This window comes from Pleurodeles waltl, chromosome 3_1, assembly GCF_031143425.1.
Source record: "Pleurodeles waltl isolate 20211129_DDA chromosome 3_1, aPleWal1.hap1.20221129, whole genome shotgun sequence".
NCBI lineage: Eukaryota > Metazoa > Chordata > Amphibia > Caudata > Salamandridae > Pleurodeles > Pleurodeles waltl.
Genome location: NC_090440.1, coordinates 1,929,468,447 through 1,929,494,057, shown reverse-complemented (window position 1 = coordinate 1,929,494,057; position 25,611 = coordinate 1,929,468,447). Strand labels below are relative to the sequence as shown.

Genomic DNA, 25,611 nt, shown 5'->3' with positions numbered 1-25,611 from the left:
TGGTTCACACTAGTAAACCTTAGCTCAGTCCTGATAGAGTGGCAAAGAGCACTCAGGCTACTTAGAGGAACATGTGTAAAGCATTTCACAACACCCACATGGACAATAGGTAAATTACACTAATCGAAAGAAATCCAACACTAATTCAATTTGGAAACATGAAGCTGATTGTTATCTTGATTTAGACACCAACACAAACTCTGTATCTTACACACAATCGGAATTGTGTGAATTTTCAAAACATCCAAAGATAAATGTAGTAATCACTTTTTGCATATTTACTGTGGTCCTGAAATTGCAGAAACTTGGGTGGCAGTAATTACTTTTTGCATATTTACCATGGTGGTGAAAATGGTGAAAACTTGGGTGAAACATTCAACATTAGGCAATGGATAAATACTTGTAGGCGGTCAGTACCGTCATGAACATTTTACCACGACGGTCAATGGAGGTAAGCTTAGTGTGCAATCGGGTCACTTGTGGGGTGAGCTCCGGAGGACCCATTTGGAGAGTCCCTAGACCAAGCCTCAACAGTCAGTTTCTAGTTACCTTTCCCAGGGAGTCTAGGTGCAGAGGTGCTCTGGCTCTCCTTGGTGCTGACAGGATCTGCGGGCCATGTCGCAATGCAGCACTTGACAAAAGCACACTTTGGGATGGACTCACACTCTACGCTTGTAAAGTAGAGGTCTGTGGGGTCCAAGGGTCTGGATTCCAAAGTTGGAACTTCCCCACCATATCCGGCAGCTCTCGGTGCAGAGGTGGCCTTGCAGCTGTCAATCACGGGGACTGGTCGTGCCAAAGATGCTTTGCTGCTCCTCTCAAAGTCACCTCCTTCAGGATGCAGATTCTCAGGAGTGGGGGTGTTGCCGACATTGGTCCCTATGCTGGGGAACTACTCTGGAGTCTGTGATGTCTGAGAAGCTGTCTGTTACCGGGCTGGCAACAGACAAGTCTTGGCAGTGGCAAAAGCAAGCCACGATTACTTTATCGGCTGGAGGTCATCCAAAAGGAAGTAGCGGCTCAAATCTTGGTGAGAGCATCACTATAACTCCTGTGGTGCAGATCATCAACTTTCTTAGAGCTCAGTCAAGGGTGGCCTGACAGGTTGTACGTCTGGGGAGACAGCACGACTATTCTTCTGCAGGTTTCCTCGTGACTGGTACCAACAGTCAGGGGAGTCTGCTTTAACCTCTGGTATCCACTGGAGTCCCTCTTGTTGGGAGCAACGAGTTTTCACACAGGCACACATCGACCACATGGTTCCAGTATGTGATCTCCTCAGGGCACTTAAGTGTCCTCTGTGTGTGCTGTGGCAGAGTTAGAAGTCCTGTTGTCTGTGACAGTTTCTTCTTTGTGTCTCCTCTTGATTTCAAAGTCAGAACTGAGGTTCTGGTGCCAGGGGTGCCCCTTAAATCCTAGTCTAGGGGGCGTTAAGGGTGTGGGGGAGAGTGGCTAATGGGCTACTGGTTCCTGCAGCTAGGCCACCCCTGAAGTGACGACTTCCTGTGAGAGTACATCACTTTTCTACCCAGAACCCACTATTCCTAAGGTTTGTCAACAGCGCAGAACCCTTCTTCGGCTGTACAGACCTCCTAGCCCACCCTAAATGTGTGGCTAGTCTTTGGGGGGGGGGTGTATGCCTCCTGAATACCCAATTTTCCTGCCTGCCAGCTTGGTCAGGGTGGGAAGGGCATTGTCCTCAAGTGCAGGACAAAAGATTACACATCAAGGGCTGTGAAGCCTTTGAGGCTCACCCCCCTAATTACTGTAAACACTAGCCTTTCTGGGAGGGAGGAGGTGTGATCTCCTTCCTGCCCAGCCTCAGTACTTTGTCTCTGTCTTGGGGAAAGTATTAGCATGACCAGCAGGAGGGCAAACTCTTGTGTTGGCATCAAATGGCCCACGAAACCCTACAAGGCAGGAAAAAGCTAATATCTTGGTGGGCATCCTCTAAGGACGCCACCAGGGTACATGCTAGCTAGCCCTGGGCACGAGAATCATGCTAAGGGGTAAAAATCACAGTGTTTGATACCAAACACGGGAGGAATCAGCTGGGCCATCATGGAGCTGGACATCTCGGGACTGCTGGGTGCCAGCCTATGTTATCCTATGGACTGCTGATCACTTGCGGTAGCATTAAGTTGTAAATGCTGCCACAGGGCATGTATGTCCACACTTATAACAGTGCACCCTGCCTCCTGGGCTATAAGAGGCATGCATTAGGGGTGACTGACCTGTGCTATGGCTGTGAATGGACTCTGCCTGCACTTGGTGTGGGCAGAGTCGAACTTGAGTAGGCAAGCTGCTCGTGCAAGTTGACATGGAGTTCTGCCTGCTTTGCGTTTACTTAGGTCACACATGGTGGCACAATCAGTGCTCCAGGCTGGTGACCCCCCTTTACCATCCCTGCCCTGAGTACCACTGGTACCATTTACTAGGGCATTACATGGGTGGTAAAGTGCTTGTCAATTGGGTTGCAAACGTCTCAGTACAATTAAAGTGAAAGCGCACTGGTACCAAGGTCTGGTTAGCAGGTTTAGTACATTTCCAGGTCAAAAGCAACAGCATCGAGCAGTAAAAAGTGGCGGTTGGCCATCCAAAAAGGGGACTTTACAATACTGAAGGAATCTGACAAATATCAGTCGATAACTCAGAGATGTATAGTTTCTTCATCATTGAATTCACTGAACTTACAGTGTTTGATAAGTGAATCAAGTCTCTCAACAAAGTTGTCAGTTCTTTCACCAGGCTTTTTTCTTTCCTGACTGAAACTATATCTTTCATAAACAACATTAGACACTGGATTGAACTTGAAATGTAACGCTTCTTTAATTTGTTGATATGTAACTTCATGAGTTTGCAGCAGTTTCTTTATTACCTCTTTTACTCCTTCACCGACCAGATTTTTTAGGTATTTTAAAATCTTTTTGCCATCTGTTTCTTCCAGCGCATCAGTGAAATCATGAAAAGTTTCTAGTCAGGCAGCCCATATATCACCAACATTTTGCTTTTTTGGCTGTATCAAAAAGAGGAGGTGGTTTTAAGAAGGAAGCAGCATTATTATCATTTGTGGAACTTACTCATGTTGAGAATTAAGTTCTTTGCAGCACTGTCTGCTTCACTCATGCCATCCCTAAGGCTCTGCACTGTGCTGGCTTCAGGGTCTTCATGCCCACTCTCTGGCTGTGAAGCACTGCTGTTTTCTTTAACGGTAAATAATGTTTTTATTTCAGGTACAAGTTCTTCACCTCTTTGCATTGTATTGATTGTCTTGTGCTTTTCAGCATTTCTTTGCACTGGACTGCCTTTAACACTTGACATCTTATTGTCATACTGCACAATTTATTGTTCTCTGTTACATAGTGGCGCAGTACCTCTTTCACTGACTTGTCAGTACGATTCTGGCTATCGATGGATAAACTCCTTACTGAAACTTTTGTTATCCTTAAAATCTTTACACTGGCTGGAGTGGTGCTTCAAATCCACATACACCAGACGTCGATCTTCTGTTCAACAGAGGCTCTTGTGGCATACACAAGCAGTGTGCTGGACTACAGTAAACCCTCCAGGAGAACACTGTCGATCTTCCGGTTTCTTGTGCCCTATCTTGTCACCAGATGTAGTGTCCTCCCCATCCCAGGTACTCGTAAATGAACACATGACGCACAGAGCTATGTCTGACACATCTTCATTCCCCTGCATGTTACTGTGAACTCAGCGGTCTAAACATGAAATCTATTCATCACACCCCAACACTTATGTTACGGTTCTACGGAGTCCATCAGGAACCAAAAGGGTTCCACCTTTGCTAACTCACAAGGCACAACAGTGAGATAAGCCAGATATATGTCTATGTAGAAGTGAGTGGCCCCCAGGCTAATATTTATTGTATTTAATCAATTACATCACCCCAAGCATGACAGCAATAATGTAATAATAATAAAGATTACATTGTTAAGAACTGACACTGCAACTGCAAAATGCAACATTTAAAAGACTGAGTTAACTCAGAAATGGCCTAAAGAGCTCCATCTAGTAGCCATGATAAAATATAATGTCGGTTTTTTAAAAGGCGTGGTGAAATACACAAGAATTATACTACATCCTTGGTTTGCTACGACTTTAATATTAATGTACACATCTTGCCTAACAAAATCTACTCCATTGTGTGCTGGCAGCTACAAGAGACCAACTGCTCTGAACCCGACACAGTTATCAAATTTCAACTACAGCACATCTCCACAATTATAGCAACAAGAAATCGTAATATATCACCAGCATGATGACTAAGATGGCCACTAATGAAGGGAAACCCAGTTACTATCACCAGGACATGCTAAACTGGCTTCCATGACAGAAACTTGTAAACAAAATACAATTCTTGCTCCGGAAAGTTCAATCTTTTGTGTCAGAGCTGCAAAGGAAAAATTATGTTATTGTTACAAGACAGAATATGCTATCTGGAAGGCTGTGATGAAGACTCTGATGAGTGGTCGCCACAGCCAATATCTGTATTGTAGGACCGGCTGAACATATACAGGTCAACAACATGGTGTCCTTCATGGATAACTGGATATCCTAAACATTAGCTATAGCAGGCCTAACACACTTCTTCTCCTTTGAAAGGACATGTAGAGTCCTGCCTTAACGCCCGCTTCCAGTCATTGTCCCCAGACCTGTTGTTGCAAAATGTATTCACAATAGGCAGAGAAATTATCCCACAGGAAGTGTGGAAAACACTCTAGCTTTTCTGGAATGTCGCTCACCTGTTTAGCAGCAAGGACCACCACATTGCCAGCAATGAAAAATTATATGTGTTGTTAATTGCATGACTCAACTTGTCCCTCACTTTCCAACCCCTTCTCCATGTGACAGAATCTTTGGGACATCCGTTTGACCATTATCTGTTTTTCAGTCAGGAGTAAATGTGTTGCTGTCTTGGCTTTAGTTGAGTGTACACAGTAAAAACGACTACTTGAAGTGCCCACACGTTTATGATCAGGCTTTATCATCACCCATATTTCTAACATTTTGCTTATGTTCCCTACTCCTTCCGCTTAAGAACTGGGTCATTGGTGCATCCCCAGAGAATATCAGCCAATGTGCTCTTGTCCCACATCTCTCTAGCATGATTCTGGCATGGTAGGGACACCCCTGTTTAAAGAAAGACCTTTCTGAGACAAATCAGTGTTGAAAGGTCTGCAGAAAGGCACTGTCAGAGTGACAATGCAATTCATGCCGTGCCCTTTGAGGGATGAGGAGTGGCATTAACATCAGTGGTCTGCAAGCCCTACCCAGGACTGCAGCTGTATGACATGCATGCCTCTTACATTCAGAATTTGTTATTCAGTTCCCAAGTTGGAGAGCTGAAAAATAAGACCACCAATTAGAGGTATTCAGCAAATCCTATATGCTGCAGGTCAGAGGAGAAAGGCAGAGCTCAAGGTCTTCCAAAATGAGGGGTAAAAAAAAAAAAAAAGATTTGCCGAGATTTCTAATGTGCCTTCCAGACGAAGCTTGAATGGACGATACTAAACTTCCTCTGCTGTTGGGAGTTTCAGACTGTCTTTCAGCTCACAAAAGAACTGTGAGCCTTTCACATCATACAGTGTACTGGACAATGTTTAGGAGGCATGCCTTACTTAGCTACTGCAAACTATAAAACCTAAATAAATGGATAAATGTAAAATGTCCTCTCAAATAAAGAGACTTACACAGAAACAGACTGAAACTATAAATATATCAGTTTTATACCCTGGAAGTAAATTCTGGAGCCAAACAACTACTAATGTATTAAGAGTGGTATGAAATACCTGTGGAAAACATACGTTGCACCTATGGTTCAACAAAAGGGCACTGTAAACTCTCCAAACCACTGGTGTTGCAAAAGAAATAGGAATTTTCCCATTACGGTTAAGCATTTAGAAATGAGCAGTTGTGTTGTTGATTCACCTGAGCATAAACAAACCGCATTACTAAGCACTCATTTAAAGATACCACACAAACATAAACCTAGGGATTTGTTTACTTAATGGATGTATTAATATGAGGGCAGCAGAGCACGCTACAGAGTCTGGAGAGTGTGTGCCCAGATGTTATGGCTATTGGTGCATGGATGGTGTACCAGCTCAAAGATATTCAGTGGTGGCACATACAAGGCAAGAGTCTGCAATTTAAGGGAAGGGAGTGTAAGAGGATCAAAGGGGGGATGGCAATTGAGTTTGTTGTGGGGAAACATAAGGTAAAACAAAAAAGACTCCTCTCGGCAAGGCAAACATTTGTTGCAAAACGTCACGTCACCTGTGTCCCTAAACCTTTAACCTATTTCTCACACATAATTGCAGTTCTAACAATGATTAACAAACTAACTATTCACTGCTCTAAAATGCATGTGTATTTGTGTGTGTTTTTTATCGCTCTGCTCCCAAAACCTCTTATCAGATTCTGTGTACATTTGGCTAATTCAATCTCCTGCTCCGATTCTTCTTTCATGTTTTTAATTTACTAGGACAACACAATATGTGTCTGTGTGCTAAGACCATAAATTCCTTCAAGCTTACAAACACAGGTTTTCTTTTAACTAAGGTGTTGCTGGTCATGCATTCTATTCTCAAGTGAACTCTTCACCTCTCTGGCATTAGCACGAATTTTAGGCCTACACTGCTCTTTCACCACATATGATTTTATATGATTTTCTACCAATGTCGGATGCAGCGTAATTTCTTCACATTTCATTTCCTCTCCAACAAGTTCTGATTTGAAGATTAGCAAATTAGGAGCAAGTCTAGGTTGAAGGTTTTTTTTTTTTCAGGAGGCAATGGCGTAGAATAGATGATAAAGGTGTAGTGTTCAAGTTAATTTGTTAGCGCTGGATCGCCACTTTCATCAGATATATGCTGAGGTTGTTTTCTGAGAGTTTTTTTTTTAACATTGTAGTCTGGTTTCTTGATATGAATGGCTTTGTAGATAATGGAAAGGGATCTGAACTAGACATTTGTCGCGAAGAAGAGCCAGTGAAGATCTATGAGGCTGAATAACACCTGTTAATTTTTATTACACTATAATAATGAAGAGCCATGCTGTGCAAACATTTAAACTCAGTGTTATTCTTCATGATCAGCAATCTGAAATTAGAAAGGACAGAAACTACAACTGCAGACACCAGAGAAGAAGCACTATCCTCCCAGGATGCAGGTTGCTCCAAAATATCCTTGACTTGTCTGAAGGCTACCACATGGTGGACCATTAAACACTTCTGTGATGACTGAAGAGATGGGCCATGATCTCAGGGGATGCAGCAGATTGCAGTCATTCCTTCTTGTCAAACTGAGCCAGAAAATCAAAGTTGGTTCTTTATGATATGAGAAAACCAACGTGCAGAGTCCTTCAGGGCTGTCCTTTAGCTCCCGCACTATCCAACCTGTAAGTGAAACTGCAAACCCAAAGAATTGTGCAACTCCACACTCAATTTATCATATATGCAGATGATAGACAACTGCATAGCTGAGTGGGCAATGGTGATGTAGACTACAAAAAAACATAACCACCTACCAAAAGCACCTTCATCAATGGTTGAAGGATCGCTAACTGTGCTTCAAGGGGTCAAAAACTGAAATCCTGAGTTGGAAGTCCTTTTGATGGCCATTTTCCCTTTAGATGCCCTTAAGAAATATGTGATGCATCGTGCCAATGAAGTGAAAACATCAGAGTATGGTTATGCTTGAATATTGCTTTTCATCAAGCTAATACTGCAGTTTCCAAAATCATTAATCTGCATTTCATGTTGCAGAGCAGGACATTTTGAGTATTATAGCTTGCTCACCAAATCGAACTGACCACAGCCGTGGTACTAAAGGTCAGGATGCACACAGCCCACAATATCTCCAGTCACTGTCTCTTAATTATAAGCTGAAGTGCAGCCCAACATCTGGTAATATTATTCTGCTTGTTAAGGCCCCTTTGAAAGGAAGGAATCATGGTGGGATGTCAATATGCATGATGGGACCCAAAATTTGCAACACTGTGCATAAAATTGAAGAATGTATTCAATCTTGCAACTTAAAAAAAAAAACACTTGCAAACTAGAATCTTCAAATAAGTGTTCTCACTCATCCAGGACACCACTGGGATCACACTACCTGCCCTTCTATGGAGGGACTGGGGCTCCTCTGTGCGCAGTTTGAAGTCTGCTGCAGATCGGGTCTGAAATGGCTTCCGCTATGACCAGACTCTGCAACATCAGATGCTGTTTTTCTCCAAGCACAGAGTGAGTTTTGATGGCCTTCCACACATTGTCCAAGAGCAAGAAGGGGCCACCCATCAGAAGCCATTGCTTTACAAAACAAACAAACAAATGTAATAAACTGGCATACTGTTATGTTAATGATCAGTCGGTGTGATTGCACTTTTGGTTACACATAAGTCTAGCAGGCATCTAGTAGGTTGGTGAGCCCACATGGATGGCAGTTGTATAGTCCTAGTGCTGATTGAGCAATGTTTCAACAACTATTGTATGTTTGTCTTTGATAATGAAAGAGGAAATACAATGTAGATGAAGTCCAAGGGGTGAAAAAGAGGAGATCTCTTCTGTTTCACATGTGAAGACCCCTCCTTCCCTATACTGTATTTTCAGGTTCACATATCCAGCAAAATCACCCCAAGTGTCTGGCATCACTGCTGCCAGTAACACAGTGAGCACAAAGCAGACTTATCACACAACTGTCCTTTCCTTCCTCACTGCTGGAGCCAACCCTCCACCTATCACCCCTTCCACTCCTTTCCGCTTGTCACTTAAATAATATGATCCTTGAATAGGAGTAGGCAAGTTTTTTGATCCAGCGTTGTAGAGTGGGTGGGAAACATATCAAAATTGTCTTCCTAGAAGATTTAAGCCGGAAGTATGATTTTGCCAGTGTGAGAAACATAAATAATAGCGTAGTGGTCGCTCTTTTGGCCCTGGATCCTATGTCACTTCATATTTTTTAGCAATAAGTCCATATGCTATCACACCTTTTAAGTCACTTTGAATTTAAGAGCCTCAGAAGGAGCAAGAAAAAGAGAGTGAGTGCTACAAAAGACAAAAACTTATCTCTGAGAGGAAAGAGAAAACAAGACCGGGGACTAAAGAGAAAGTCAGCAAAAGTTGAAGTGTGCGTGGAAAAAGGCACAGTAACAACAGAGCAAGACAGAATAGACATCTATGATGAGTAGACCATTAGAAAGGTCAAGGCAGCTCTCATTTGTACACCAAACAGGTTTATGAAAGGGCAGTAAAAGGGTCTGTTTACTGTTAAGAGTTTGTAAGTCCAACATGCTTCTGACCCATATTTTTCCTGGTTACAGGTCTTAGCGGCTGTATACAAAGCTCTGAGTGACCATCACATCTACCTGGAAGGCACCCTATTGAAGCCCAACATGGTGACTGCTGGCCATGCCTGTTCTATAAAGTACAGCCCAGAGGAGGTAGCCATGGCTACAGTGACTGCTTTGCGGCGGACTGTTCCTCCTGCCGTTCCAGGTATGAGCCACCTGTTGTGCGGATACACATTGTGATACACCATGCTCCAAAAATCCATAATGTGCACTGTGATAAGCCATTCTGCTGCAATTGCAGGTGCATGCTCTGATGCACCATGCTCGTTTGCCATTCATGGTGCAACTCTTCAACCTCTCCACTATTCCTTGTGTGCAAAGCGATGCACCACATGCTCCTCCATCAAAGTGTGTGCTGCAAAAAAGCATGCTTCCCACAATCTGAAGAGATAACAGCTCCTACTTTTCCAGTTATGCACTGCTGTGAGTTTTTTTCTGTACTCCACAGTGCATTGTAACGAAATCCTCTCAGGTATGAACTATGGCATACTATTCCTCACCTGGCCATCAAAGTTAAACACTGCACCTCACCCTCCAACCCTGCCTCTTCCCCTATCCCCCTCGCTGAGGCGGGAACATGTGACACAACATGTCCACCACAATCATAGATTTGTGCTAAAGCACCCTAAAATGACTCAAGTCTACACTGCACATCCTCCATCCCTTTTCAGAGTGTAGGTGCAGTACCTCCCTTATTCCTTCTGTGCAGTCTCACATCTGTGCATCTATTATCCCTGGTATGCACTGACATGCACTGTACTCCTCTAGTTGCTGAAACACTCTGCAGTGGACTATATCCCCACCATGCCACATATATATTCTGTAACACACCAATACCTGTTCTAGGTTCACACTGCAAGATACCTTACCTTCAACAGCTGAAGGATACAGATGATCACCTCCCACTTCCCGCCAAGTTACATACTGTGGTGCAGCCTGCTTTGACTAATCTTAGGTAGGCTCTACAAGACGCTGGTCCAGGTACACCAGGTGCACACTGTGATGCACAGTGCCCCAGCCATCGGATGTACACACACTCATGCTCCCACCATCTGAGATATGTACTGTGATGCACTGTAATCTGTTTCCCAGGTGCTCACAGCAGCGTATTTTGCTTCCATCACCCAAAGTATACAGTGCAACATTATCTGTCCCAGTCTACTAACGCAGGGGTATGATCTAGGAAGACCCATGCTCCGAACAGTCACTTGTGCGCACTGCCACAAAACATGCTGGTAGCATTTTCAGGTAAGCCCTGGCATGCACATGCCTGTTGCACCAAAACTCACTCTTTCCTTCACCACCCATGACAAACAGAGCCATGGTCTGTTTTCCTACTCCAGCACGGTTCTTGGTGCAGTCTAGGAATCACCATATCCCTACTCACCGAGGTACAAAATGTGCGAGGAGCAGGCTCCTCTTCCTCCACCACAAGTGTATTACTTGTAAGCATGTAACTCCATTACACTTTGTAACGCACTAAGGGGCTCATTTACAAGCCACTTGCACTGCCGTAGCGTCATTTTTTTTACGCTACAGCGGCGCAAAACAGTCCCCCATCCCTTGCAGTATTGACAAACTGGTGTAATGTCACCATTGCGCCAGTTTTTAAACCCTTGCGCTTCCTTATATGGGCTCCAGATATAATGGATGCAAGGGAGGCATGCCCCCGCAGGAAGGCCCAAAAAATGGCGCAGTGAAATCTACAAGATGTCACTGTGCCATTCTAGCATAATTTTTTAACTTCTACCCAGGGCAGGTGTTAAACTGACGGTAGGCTCCTTTCGGTGGGCCTCCCCAAGCTTTGCTGGACTAGTTTCAACATTTTTTACGCTAGTTCAGCAAAGCACCACAACTGCGTCAAAAATGTTGATGAAGTTGTGCTAATAAGCACCATGGTGTCGTTAGGGGGGTGTAGGTGACTCAAAGAAACTGGCATATCGGATCCGATGCACCAGTTCCTTGTAAATGAGGTCCTGAGTGTTCTACCGTTCAAGGAAGACATTGCATTAGTCAGTGTCCTCTCCTGTTCCTGATAAAAATCTATTGTCTCTGTTCAAGGTTCATAATGGCAAGCACTATGGCCTTTCCTCCTTCCTACTTGTCCCTAATTCCAGATGCTCCTCCCTTGCACTTAAATCAGTCCCATTATCTTCAAAATCAGCACGCAGAGATTGGTGCTCTCCCTACCTGAATGTATGTTGGAACAACGCATGCCTGAACAACGAGGTCGGAACAACGACGGCGTTGTTACCACTAATGCCTTTACCACGAATGCCTTAACAACGATTTTTTGTTGTAAAGGCATTCCTGGTAAAGGCATTAGTGATAGGCATGCATGGCTCCAGCAGGCGTCCCTCCGGTCCCCCCACCCCCACCCATAAAAATTACCGCGACCCCCTCCACCCCCACCCCTAAAACCACGCCAACCCCCCACCCTTGCCCCTAAAACTACCCCAACCCCCCACCTCGTCCCTAATATTACCGCGACCCCCACCCTGCCCCTAAAACGACCCCAGCACCCCACCCCGCCCCTAAAACAAAACCCAACCCCATCCCTGAAACCTAAAGTACCCCAACCCCCACCCCTAAAACTACCCCGAGGCCCCACCGCGCCCCTAAAACTTAAACCCCCCCAAGCCCCCAGCCCGCCGCAAAAATTACCCGACCCTCGAACCCACCCCTAAAACCACCCACACCCCTAAAACAACCCCAACCCCCTCCCCATCCCGAAAACCTAAATTACCCCAACACCCACCCCTAAAACCTAAAACCACCACAACACCCGTGCCCCTAAAACTACCCAGAGCCCCCCACCCCACCCTGCCCCTAAAACCAAAACCTCCCCAACCCCCCACCCCACCCCTAAAATTACCTGACCCCCCAACCCACCCCTAAAACCACCCCAACCCCCACCACTAAAACAACCCCAACCCCTACCCCATCCCTAAAACCTAAACTACCCCAACCCAACCCCTAAAACCACCCCAACACCCTCACCCCTAAAACCTAAACCCACCCCTAAAATTAACCCGACCCCCAACCCACCCCTAAAACCAAAAACCACTGCAACCCCTCACCCCGCCCCTAAAACCACCCCCAACCCTAAAGCCTAAACCACCCCAATCCCCCACCCCACCCCTAAAAACCTAAACCACCCCAACCCCCCACCCGCAAATACTAAAAATACCTGACCCCCACCCTGCCCCTAAAACTAAAAATACTCCTCCCCAAACCGCCCGACCCCCCCCACCCCTAAAACTAAAAATACCCCGACCCCCCCACCCTCGCCCCTAAAACAAAAAATACCCCTCCCCCCAAACATAAACTGCCCGACCCTCCACCCCTAAAACAAAAATACCTCGACCCCCCCACCGCGCCCCTAAAAATAAAAATACCCCTCCTCTCCCTCCCCACACCTAAACCGCCCTGACCCTCCACCCCTAAAACTAAAAATATGCCTCCCTAAACCGCCCGACGCCCCCTCCCCTAAAACTAAAAATACCTTGACCCTCTCCCTGCCCCTAAACCGCCCCTAAAACAAAAAATAACCCGATCCCCCTCCCCTAAACCACCCTGTCCTCCAAAACTAAAAATACCCCAACCCCCGCCCCTAAAACTAAAAATACCCTGACCCCCAGCCCCTAAAACAGCCCCACTTACCTGACTGATCGTGTCGTCCTCCTCAGCAGACTCCCTTCTTCTGTGCCTTAACCACGCATGTGCGTGGTTCAGCACATGCCTGGTTAAGGCACGAAACAACAAAGTCGTGGTTAACGAAAGCATTGTTCCGCTTTCGTTGTCCATGACTCCGTTGTTACGGAGTCGCGGTTCAGGCCGTTTCCCTCCCTACCTTCCTTGAATGTGGAGGTAGAACTCCGCATGCTTGATATTTTCCAGAACATCCATTGTTCATTCACCCCAGTTTAATTTAAAAATGAAATGTCTTTTCCAGGTGTTACCTTCCTTTCTGGGGGCCAGAGTGAGGAAGAAGCCTCAATCAACCTTAATGCCATCAACAACTGCCCGCTAGCCAGGCCTTGGGCACTCACCTTCTCCTATGGACGGGCCCTCCAAGCTTCAGCCCTCAACGCATGGCGCGGCCAAAAAGAAAACGAAAATGCGGCCACTGAGGAGTTCATCAAACGAGCTGAGGTAATAGTGTTTATAGAGGAAATGTTGCTGCTGGCTGAAGTGTTTTTATGCACACCAGCTTGCAGTTTGTGGGGATAGTGCCTTCAGGCAGCATGCGGGATACGAAAACACACAGACGGGAATTCTAAGCAGCAGAAGTACAGAGGAGACAAGAAGTCTGGACTAAGAGGTGAGCGAGAGTTTTCAGCAGATGCAGTCATCAAACTCTGGTTCAAAATGTACTAATTGTGTACACGTAGGCTAGGGTGTGTAAATAGCATGCATCTTTGTAAGTGTGATGCACTTGTACTCCAGTCCTGATCATTTTCTACATCCCTGTAGAGACTCCTAGTCAAAGAAATGCTAGTGCATACATACTCTTCTCACGTCAGTCTTCATCCTTTGCCTGTGCAGCCTAGTGCAATTAGAGAGAGACTCAATGTTGGTGCATGTTTTCCTTGTTGATTGTGATATGTGCACAGTACGAATTAGTATGGGATCTGTAGTAGCCATAAGTCCTCTGATATATTTCAGTGCACATGGGTGTTTGTGCATACCTGGCAGAACCCTTCCTCATGTAGCTATGCTTGCATATCAAAGTTCACCATAGCAGCTTGTGAAGAGTTTCTCTGAAGGCCAAGAGCCCAACACCAGATTCCACCTTCAGCACAGCGTTTGACTATATGCTACCTCTTGAAGGGGAGTGGGGTTTTACTGCTTTCAGCTGTGCACATTGATAGCATTGAGCACTCTGTATGCATTCTATTGCAGCACACTATGGAAAACTGCAGAGAATACAGAGACAGACATGTTGGAGTGGAGATTGAGTGAGCTGAGAAAGATGACTAGGAAAAGCGTGGGGTGGTGGGAGATAGGAATGAATGAAGATTCTTGTATATGTTGTGCTGGGGCAGAGAGTCGATATGGAAGAGAAGGGAAGTGTTTGGTGCCGAGAGACTCTAAAGATGATTACAAAAGGGCAACCAGGGGAGCCACAGATGGCCTGGAGGAACTGAGTTTGTGTGCGAAATAGGATGGACGTCAAATAGAGGCCGCCTGAGGTCGCAGCTAAGACCCCTGGCTTGCCCCTTGCGACCTCTAGCATCTCATTATCACAACTGACCTCAGAAGTAGCAAAATCATGGCCACCTCACCCTTACAGACATTGGCTATGGCTCTAATCTCCTTATTTTTTGTAAATTGATTCGATTTCACTAATAGTGGAGAACAATATACTATTCGCAATTATTGTAATAATAAAAAATAGAGTACAATTAGCTGGAATATGACCCTGCCTGGTAGCAGAGGTAAGTACAAAATTATTTTAAATGTATGTTGTGTGCATACTTGCGCGTGATAGTGTGCTTATGTGAGAGAGTGTGTGTATTTTGGAATATGTGTGTATGTTTAAGCGTGAGTGTGTGAGTGAACATAAATGTAAAAAATGACCCCACAGTGACACTGAATTTTGACATACAAAGAGAAGACCGTCAGGTAGGACATTGATTATTTGGTTGTGGCAGTTACGCTGTACACTCCTGGTCTCTTTGGTTTGTTGACTTTGTTCATTTTGCAGGCTGTCACCTATCTCTTTCCTTCTCTCTTTTTCAGGTCAATGGCATGGCAGCCCTAGGCCAGTACGACCACAGCGGATTGGATTCTGGTGCGGCCAGCCAGTCCCTTTATGTGCAAAATCATGCTTACTGAGAAGCCGCAGGATGGCCTGCCAACCCATTGTTGATTTGCCCACCATTTCTGCTTCTTGCTCTACCTGCCACTCCTCCACTTCCCAATGTAGTTAGGACAGCCCCTGGCATAGGAAACCTCTCTGCAAACAGTACTTCCTAGAAACGTCATGTCTTAAACTTCTTTAACTTGACTTTGTTCTAGAGCCTGGGGTTAGGGAGGGGATTGGAGTCAATATTTGTCTGGTTTGGTAGGTTCCTGGGATGTGAATCAGTCCGTGTAGCTTTTTGAGGGTGTGTGCTACTAAGTAACATCTTGTCTATGGGTGAACCTTAGTAGGTTTTTACATGGTTTTCTGTTGCCTTGGAGACTAATAGTGGCTTGAGAGAGTTAAAGAGAGAGAATGAGAGAGAAAGAGAGATTTTTGTTTCTTGTTGCTCGATTTGATGCCTATACCCAAAGAGAACTTCTGGAACAAGGGAGGGAGAAATCGAGAGGGTCCAGGACTGGTTGTCTACACCTATCTATCGCTCTCCTTTGGTTAGCCAATAGTGTCGTAGCTCCTTGTAGCTCAGCAGCACACAAAATGCAAGAATGCACTTTAAAAAAATAATATTGACACAAAATCACTTTTCATTCTATATACGATGATGCTATTCAGATTTTACATTCCAAGTCCATATTGTCTCATATAAATTGTAATTTATTACTTTTTCCCTTCTAAATGTTTTTTTGCACTGGATTCTTATTATTTTCCTGTGACTATCCTTTCTAGAACGTTGCAATTCACATTGTGTCTGTACCCGAGGACTTTGCCACATGATTGTAAGTTGTTTTCAAAGAGTTTCATGAAGGCAACTGTTAGGCTCAATGATTCTAATAAATAGGAGTAGGAAATTCACCAGAAGCATTAGGAGCATTTGGTCCACATCAGACTCCCCATTTCCCAGCCGGGCAGCGTGGGGGAACTGGGGTTGACCTCATTTCCCAGGTTCTGGCCTGCCAATGGAAGTCTGGCCAAGATGATGTATACACGCTAAACACTTTAAAACATCTTGAATATTTATTTTACATAAAATTAAAAGATGATTGTGAGCAAGATTCTCTATGCTCCAGTATTCATTCCTCAGATGCAAGGTGCTGCTGATAAAACTGAAACTTCTCAATAATAAAAAAAGAAAACTCTCAGTACTTTACACATCATCTAAAGTATAAAACACTTTTTACTGTAACATTAAATAGTTTATTTCTTCCTAAATGATCTCTGCTCACATTCACTGAAAACACAGGCCTTCCTGGCTTATTCACAAGCTAGTTTGATTGTTTCGGGCCTTGTTGATTTTTTGGTAAAATGAGATACTCTGTCACAAACAGAGCCCTGTGTGACAATGTTTGTTTGTGCCCCTCCCTCAATGACCTGCACTGCCACGAATTGCCTCACTACTACGCTTTAATACTGCCCCTGAAAACTCTGATCTCTCTCCAGGCAGAACATTAATCACCAGTTATCTTGACATTTTTCTTGTTGCCTGAAAATTGCTGGCTGCAAGGAACGCTGCAGCAGGTGGTTCTAAATCATAATACATGGCATCCCCACCTGAAGTGAGCACCTGGTGCAGTGGCACCGGTCGCACTGTCCTAAAGTCAGCCCTGGTCACAAATGTGGATGTCCTGTCTGCCATACTAAAAGTGCATTATAGCCTCTGGCACCGGTATTACTAAAGATATGAACTCTGTCACGTCCATCTTCACACTTTATTTTTTTAGTACTTCTTACAATCTTTTATGGTTTTAGTGCTAAAGTGTGTTTTCTCATGCAAGCAAGAGAGAAGTGTATAATCTCTGTGAATACAACATTTAAATATTTCTGTTATGGATTCCCCCCTCAGCCACCACAAATGATGCTTGAGTTTAGCAACCCTTGCAAGTCCAGTCTCAAGAGTTCATTATTACTCACAGTGTAAGTCTTACCACGAAACAGTTTTTTAGCAAACAAATTGTTCTCTTTCTTTTCATCATTTGCCAAGTGCAGTGTTCCCTCATATATAGGGAAGGGTGTTAGTAGTTTACCACATACAGGAAACAAGAGTGTCACTATGATCTATCACCTGCCCTGGGATTTTATTGGCAAGCAGTGAAATGCAGTAGTAGCAATGCGTACAGAAGTGGCCACACACATAAGGGCCACTATTAAGGAACCACTTGGAAATACATCCACACATCTTTAAGACTGATCTCCTACACGGCTTATGAACTAAAAGCTCTTTTAAACTTGAAAGTGGTTGTAGCTATGAATACACATAGTTTATAATTTATGAAGCAGATACATTTTTCCACCAAGGTCTGAGAAACGATGACAATGTCCAAATGTTTCCACATTGCTGGTGCACATTTTAAACATTATTTTTGAACTCCATGGAGCATATCTAAAGGGTGGCTGTACCATCAAGAACCTTGATTCCTGACACTCTTCAGTGTAAACAGAGGCACATAGTGAGTGGAAGCCGGGGTAAGTGGGTACTTGATGATCAGAAAATAATTCAAGGATCACCAAGTTTGTAATGAACCAATCAATCAGTCATTTGTAAAGCGTGGCAAATCACCCGTGAGGGTCTCAAAGTGCTAGAGTTGCTGGCTGCTGCTTGGTGATTGGTTCATTCAAACAGCCAGTTCTTGAGTCCTTTCCTGATTTGCTGGAGGGGTGAGTTGGTCCCGAGGTGCAGTGGGAGGTTCCAAGCTTTGGCCGCCAGATGAAAGAAAGAGTGTCCTCCACTGTTGGCTCGGGGGGGGGGAGGGAGGGAGGCAGAACATAGGTGTCTGGTTAGTTGATGGAAGGTCATGCGCATGTGGATGTACGCTGGTCCTATGTTGTGTAGGGCTTTGTATGTGTGGGTCAACATCTTGAATTTGCATCGATCCTGGATCAGGAGCCAGTGTAGCTTCTTAAGGTGGGGTGTGATGCAGGTGTGTCTGGGGAGGTCGAGGATGAGTCTTGCTGCTGCATTTTGTATTGTGTGTTGTCTCTTCAGAAGGTGTGCAGTGATTCCTATGTAGAAAGTGTTTCTGTAGTCCAACCTGCTGGTTGACAAGGGCCTTGTTGACAGTCTTTCTGGTGTCAACTGGGAACCATCTGAAGATCTTGCAGAGCATGTTTAGAGTGTGGAAGCAGATGCATGAGACTGTATTTACCTCTTGCTTCATAGATAACTTGCTGTCCAAGACGATGGCGAGGTTTCGGGCGTCGTTTGTCGGTACAGGGGGTGGGCTGAATTCCATAGGCCACCATGTTTCATTCCATGGTAAGCTGTTGTTCCCAAAGATGAGGACTTCTGTCTTGTCCATGTTCAGCTTGAGGCAACTATCCTTCATCCAGTTGATGACGTTCATCATACATCTGTGGAAGCTGGTTCTGGTGGTGGAGGGGTCTTCTGAAAGCGAGAGGATGAACTGGGTGTTGTCGGTGTAGGAACGGATGTTGAATCCCTGCGATATGATGATGTTGGCTAGGGGGGTCATGTATGTGTTGAAGAGGGTGGGACTGCGGGATGATTCTTGTGGTAAGCCGCAGATGATCTTCTTGGGTTCAGAGGTGAATGGTGGGAGACGGATTCTCTTAGTTTTGCCAGTGAGGTATGAGGTGATCCATTTGAGGGTGTGTCCCTGGATTCTAATGTGGTGCAGTTTGTTGATCAAGATGTGGTGGGAGATGGTGTCAAAGGCAGCTGATAAGTCCGGGAGGATGAGGGATGTCGTTTTGCTATGGTCTTGGAGGGTGCTGATGTCGTTGATAGCTGCACGCAGGGCTGCCTTGCTGGTTCTGGTGGGGCAACAATAATCCCCAAATCCCAATGAGAACTGACAGGGCAGCAATGAAGGACATACTGCAACCCTAGGAGTTTCCACGGGTAAGGGGGTTGGGATGTGAGAGAAATACTAGGACTTCTGCATATTCAGATTTTCCTACTCCAGGCACTGCTGAACTCAAGGATATCTGGATACTAGGTCTGGATTCAAGACACTGGCAATCAGGATTATTCATATGCAAAGGTCTGGACTTGGATTTCCCTGTAATGAAACCACACTTTAAAACAGGAAAAGCTAAACAGATCTTTGGCATAAACTAATGTCAAATCAACATACCAATATTTGACACTAGAAACATTCCCCAGTGTGTTTCAAGAATTATCCAGGAATTATCATGAAATGGAATTATCATGTACAAGGGTTTCCACTGAGAGAAAATAACTGGGTTTATAACAACAAAACTGCTTCAAATTCTTCAGTAGTTCAACAGTTCAAGGTTCATATGCAATGGCAATCAGATTATAGTTCTCAATTGTCCCAAAAGTCTTTAAACACCAACTTCAGATTCTGATTGAAAAAAACACAGATTGAAAGCCAACTATAGGTACAAGATCCAGGAAGGCGCAGCTATTACAAGAAGTAAAACTTTTCTCTAATGTCTTTTCAGTCACAAGATTGATTCAAATATTATTCCTGGCTTTAGATAAGTTTGAATAATCAGCACTCATGAACCTCCCAAATTAAACAGAAAAACTTGTGTTACCTCATTTGGAATGACTCGTGTTTTTTGCCAGCGCAAGAAAGTGCAATGTGAGAGATGAACTGCAAGCTGCCAGCCATTTACGGGTACTGTGGTAACTGAGGAGAAGATCGGAAATATTAGGGTGGAACTCAGGAAGCGTGTCACTGCGAGGAGAAGCCTGTCGCTGTGAAGTATGGATGCTACTATAAAGAGAGGACTGCCACTGAGAAAGGAAGGCTACCAAAGACTGGAGACAGGTAAACATTGCTTCCACATTCAACAAGGCTAAGCAGGATTTAGTCTGAAATGCTGGCTGCTACAGCCGGCCCAAACCAGATGCAAGGAAACCCATGGGGAAAAAACAGAGAAACTTATTAGTCATTAAAGTAATTGCACATGTTTCTCAACTGTCTTTTTTCCATTAGGAGGATCAATTAAAGAACCAGCAGTTTTTGACACGCTCTTCCTGGATTACCTGGGTGAGGCCCAAGTGGTTGTAGACAGTTGATGTGCTTCCTGGATTATATGAGTGAGGCCCAGGTATTCATCATCTTGACTACAAGCATTGGTCTAGATCTGCTTTAAACATTGCCATTATGTTAACAACTGAGTTGCCAAGTTACACAAGGTTTCAAAGGCATAACATGATTCAAACCGGTACTGTGATGAAAAGAAAATAACAACATCTCTGATATCACCCATAAGGGAGGAGGGGGATAAGGCATGACTAGCCCTGCTCACAGCTGGGACCATGACATCAGTGCTGTGGCTGGCTCGGATTACAGGTTGGGAGGGGTCTGGGAAGTTGCTGTGTTCCAGGTGTTCGGTGAGCTGCTGGTTGATTGCCTTTTCCAGAACCTTCACTGGAAAGGGGAGCAAGGGGATGGGTCAGTAGTTCTTAGTTCCTGCTGGGTCAGTGGATGGTTTTTACAGGAGTGGCCTTATTTGCACGTGTTTCTAGTCCTCAGGGAAGGAGGCATTTGTGATGGAAGTGCTCAGGACTTTCTTGAGCTTTTTGCCAATCATCTTGCTCCTGACGTTGAAGACGTGGTGGTACACAGGTCTGTGGGAGCTGCTGAGTGCACTGAGTTCATGATGTTGATTGTGGCTTGGGTTGTGAGAGGGTCCCAGTGGATGAGCAGGTGTTTGGGTTTTGTGTTTGTGGGTGGAAGCAAGCTGATGTCAATGGTGGGGGGTTTGGGGTTTGACGTTTTTATAGATGAGGGAGATCTTGTCAATGAAAAAGTCCGCCAGGGTTTCACAGTTCTTAGGAAGAGGTGATTTCATTTTCAGCAGCTGCAGGGTTAGAGAACTCCTTCACAATGGCAAAGAGCTCAGTGGTACGGTTTGTGCTGGCTTCTATGCAGTCTGGGTGTGCATTCTTCTTTGTTTTTTTCAGAAGGTGGTGATATTGGTTGAGTGCTGTGTTGAAGGCGGTGAAGCCTCCTGTTTGTTTGCTGGTGTGCCACTTCCGTTCAAGTTGCCGGTAGTTGCATTCAGTTCTGAGGTGAACGAGCTGGCTCTTATGGTAGGTTCTTTAGATTTGGCTGGCTTGGCGGGGGCAATTGTATCAGCACATTCTGAGGTCTACTGGAAGAAATTCTGCACAGCCTGATCTAGGTCAGATGTTGTGTCTGGGAGGTGGGAGTTGAGAGCCTTGTTCCACTGGTCTTCTGTAATCTTTTTCCAGTCTCTGCGCATGGAGTTGGGGGGCATGGTGCTCGTGATGGTGGACCCTGAGATGGTGAAGTGGATGCTGTAGTGGTCATTCCAGGTGAGGTGTGTGGCATGGTTGTACTCGACTCTGTCGCTGGATGTGAAAATGTGGTCGAGAGTGTGTCCCGTCATGGGGGTGAGGTCGGTGATCAGTTGCTTCTGGCCGATGTTATTTATGCTTTCTAGGAGGTCGGTTGTGTAGATGTCACTGTGGTTATCAAGGTGGAAGTTAAAATCCCCTAAGAGGATGTAGTGCTTAGAGTTGATGGTGAAAGTGGCGATGAGGTCTGGGATAACATTACAGAATCTGGGGCGTAGTCCTGGTGGTCTTTATACAAGGGTGCCTCTGATGATGCTTTTTCTGTTTGTGTGAAGTTGGAAGTCAAGATGATCCATTATTGAGGTTGGTTCATCTGGGGAATTTGTGCAGCGTATGGTGTCATTGTAGATGATGGCGATTCCACCCTGTGTTTGTTTGGTCTCGGTGTGTTATCTTGTAGCGTTTGGGGGTAGTAATGGTGATGTCTAATGCAGAGGCTGAATTCAGCCAGGTCTCTGTGAGGAAGATGAAATCCAGGGTGAGGGATGAGATCATGTCCCAGATTTCTATGGCTTGTTAGATGAGAGATAGTGCGTTGAGTAGTGGTGTGGTAGTCTCGGTCAGCGTGGAGGACGCTGTTGTGTGTGCAGTGTCTCCTGTGTTGTTGGTTGCTTCAGTGCTGCAGGTTTAGGGGCAGTGCCTGCAGGAGAACAGCCCTCAGTTGGTACGTGGGGATGTGTGGCAACAGTTGTTGTTGGTCTAGGACTTGGAGGTCTGCAGCAGTGTAGCTGCGTGGGGTGGAAGAACCAAGGTTCTTAGTGCTGGGTGCAGTCCAGGTGCAAATGGGCTCACCTTTGGCGTGCTGCGCGTCAGCGCTAAGGCCTCCATAAGTAGTCCTGGTGGTGGGAGGGCCTGACAGTGCAGCGGGAAGCGGGAGGGCCTGAAGTGGGAATCACAGCAGGGGTGGGGCAGCGAAACTGACAGTGAAGCACCTGAAAACCAAATACAATGTATCAGCAGGCAAAACGGAAGACAATGTAGCAAAAACAAAATAATGCTATGTCAGCAACAGTGTGTACAGTGCAATCCAATTGGGGACTATTGCAGAGTCCCAAATTCCAATGAGCTATCACAGCAGTGGAGGAGTGGCATGCTTACCCAAGAGGTCAAGGACTGCTCACTGGAGCTGTGCTGCAGCCTCCATAAGTTATCATAGGAGGTGAGGGGGCTAGAAGGGAGGTGGGAGGTGGGAAGTGGGAGGGCAGGGAGCGGTAAAAAACAGCTGGACTTGGTCAACGAAACTGACAGGGAAACACCTGAACACCAAATGCAATGTATCAACGGGCAAAACGGAAGACAATGCAGCAAAAACAAAATAATGCTTTGTCAGGAACAGCGGGTACAATGCAATGCAGTTGGGGCTGTGGTGAGCCGCAAATTCTAATGAGGTATCGCAGCAGCGGGAGAGCACCATGCTGACCCAAGAGATCAAGGAAAACCTGAGTGCCATCAGTTCATATGCCTTAGAGAAAACAAGCTTGAGGAATCAGGATCTTCTGGTATTGTAAGGTCCATGCACTATCATGCTACCTAATGTGATTGTTTCACTTTGATGTTCAGCCATAGCCGTATCTTTCATTATCAATTACATTTTTACAGTCTATGGTCTTCAGTTTATTTAGGCTTAAAGTGCACACTGTCTCCAAGGCCTCAGAGCTTGGGTCATAGAGTTCCAACAAAGTTTTGTACTCTTCGTCCACATCCATAGTCTTTGCGAAAGCCTTATTTCATGGACAACAAAAGCTAAACCTTATCCAGCATCACCAGCTCACAAACAGAAGTGGAAATATTCTCCTCTGACAGCTCAAGTCAAGTGAGATTGCTACTCCTCTGCGCCTCCGACAGGTATTAAACAAGGCTTCCCTTTGCTTTGCAAGTTATGTAAACAGCACAATCGTCAAGTATTATAGCATCACTACGAATGATTGTAATCAAGAAACCTGTATAAAAGGGGTGAGCCGGGAAATCGGCGCCCAGAAACGACTTCTTACCTAGTAACAGAAAGGGATAACAAAAACAAATAAACATAGCACTCTCTTATGATATCTGGATTGAAAGAATGAGACGTACCAGGCGTTAATGGTCTAGGAGTGGAGGAAAAAAGAAGACAAGGGCTCAATGGTATCTAGGGACTAAGGAGGACCCACCAGGAGTCTGCATCTGAACCTGTAAACAGAAAGATAGGGAGGGGTCACAGCTCCAGCTTTACACTGAACAACTCTTTCAAGAGCTTCTAGTCTAGACCCAGCCTGACGGTGTAACGTTGTTTGAGGAGCACAACGTCCCCTTGACCTACTGTTCTTAGTGGAGGAAGGGGCTTTCCATGCCAGCACTTCAAGAAAGTAACTGGCTTTCTGACAGACAAAACTGAAACACACAAAAACATATATAGAAGCATCACTGATTGCTTCTCATCTCTACGGTCTTAAAGAGTGGCTCCATTTTGTTTTTTATTTTCACAGTATCATATTGTCAGTCTGTAAGGCACAAAATGTGCCAATTCCAAAGAGTTGAAGAAACCAAAAAAGTGATTCATGTTGTGTCGGTTCAAAGTAGGTTAACCCTTTCCTGAAATCCTTTTCAAAATCTTATTCTTCACTATCTGAATACAAATCGACCGTAACTGAAAGGATTAAAAACATTCAACCAACAGTTGCTTAGTTCCGAAAATCTTAGGAAATTATACTTTTTCAATACAATCCATTTGTGGTTTAAACTTTCAGCACCTGAGACCGTCACCTTGAGATCTCAATCATAGTTGGTCGGTTAGCTGATAGGTTTGAATATCCATTACAGAAATGTGAATGTAACTTAACAGTACACAGGTTTGAACGTTAGCGGAGTCCACTCAGCTTTTCATCATTTTGAGTTTGAATGAATGAGTGCCATTGAGTTTAATTGTAGCACATGAAATTACTCGTTCCCAGGGCATCTCAGTATTTCAAGTACTGTATGACATAAACAAGATGTTAAAGTGGTTTTGCATGATTCTCAAGGGCTGACGGGTTGCTGAAGATGTGATTGGGTGTTGCCATTTATTTGGAAGATTTAACAGAAACATCTGTGTGGCCCCTCACCCTCGAAGAACAGTGGCCCATTCGCTGGCGATGTACAATGTCTAAATGAGAAGCACAGGAGCCGGTGATGTTAGGGGAACAAGTGACTGCTGTATGTGTGTATATTTGTATGTGTATAGTTAATAAAAGTGCTGTTCTTTCTGTATGTACCTAATGAGCCATATACTACACAAATAAATCATGTAGCGAAAATACTACCTGTGTTCGTGTTTCTGTTGCAGGTTACAGGTTCGTGATCAGGAACTGAGGTTATTTGTGTTGCTGGTTGAAGGCCTTCAGAAGTGGATGTGATATTGCACCCTTGGCCACAGGCACTCCACCCCTTAGTACTAGGAATGAAGGAAGGCTCTTGCTGGGGATGGAAGTCTGGAATAGGGGTCAGTGACACAGTAATGGTTTGTAGGTATCCTACAGGTTTACAGATTGTGTCGGTGGCCTTTTTACTCTTTATGCACACTGGCCGTTTGAATAGTGGTCACTCTTGTCTGCTGTGTGTGAAGTTCAGCATCTGCTTCCAATATTCTACAACGGTCACATATCTTTTTGTTATTGCTTTTCATTAAGATTTTTATGTACCTTTGTTATATCTGTGCATCTTTTAGGCCCATCTGTAGATATATGCAAGCGGGCCGATGGGACACTTCAGAGCAATGCTTTACGTTATAAAACAAAGTTTGTTTAAAATACAAAATAGAGTGCAAGTCAAAATCAACTGTTACATAAAACCCCAATACCACACCATCTGTTAATTTAAACTACATCAATACCGTTGGATACAAGATTACCTGCATGGTGTGTGTGTGCTACTGCATCACATTTGGGTAACCCACATATCTGTACTGGTGTGAAATCCATATTTGATCCAGGAAAGCTATACATTTTTGAGAAGTAGATAAAATTCTGAATTGAGCAAGGAGTCACTTGTGGAGATCGCTCACAGTTTTCCCAAATAAAGTAAAGTATTGAAATTAAAAAATTAT

General features: G+C 44.7%; 1 protein-coding gene across 4 annotated transcripts in view; it reads left to right on the top strand.

Annotated features, from left to right (window-relative positions):
- Nucleotides 1-19,763, top strand: part of ALDOC (aldolase, fructose-bisphosphate C) — a 77,485-nt gene extending 57,722 nt beyond the window's left edge. For 3 of the 4 annotated variants that reach the window (XM_069226177.1, XM_069226178.1, XM_069226179.1), the window contains exons 7-9: nt 9,343-9,517; nt 13,328-13,527; nt 15,118-16,380. In XM_069226177.1, the coding sequence (XP_069082278.1) occupies nt 9,343-9,517; nt 13,328-13,527; nt 15,118-15,213 (471 nt within the window). In that variant the 3' untranslated portion in view covers nt 15,214-16,380. Of the gene's footprint in view, nt 1-9,342; nt 9,518-13,327; nt 13,528-15,117 lie in introns of all 4 variants that reach the window. The other variant, XM_069226176.1, reaches the window with a different exon arrangement.
- Nucleotides 19,764-25,611: the final 5,848 nt, after the last annotated feature.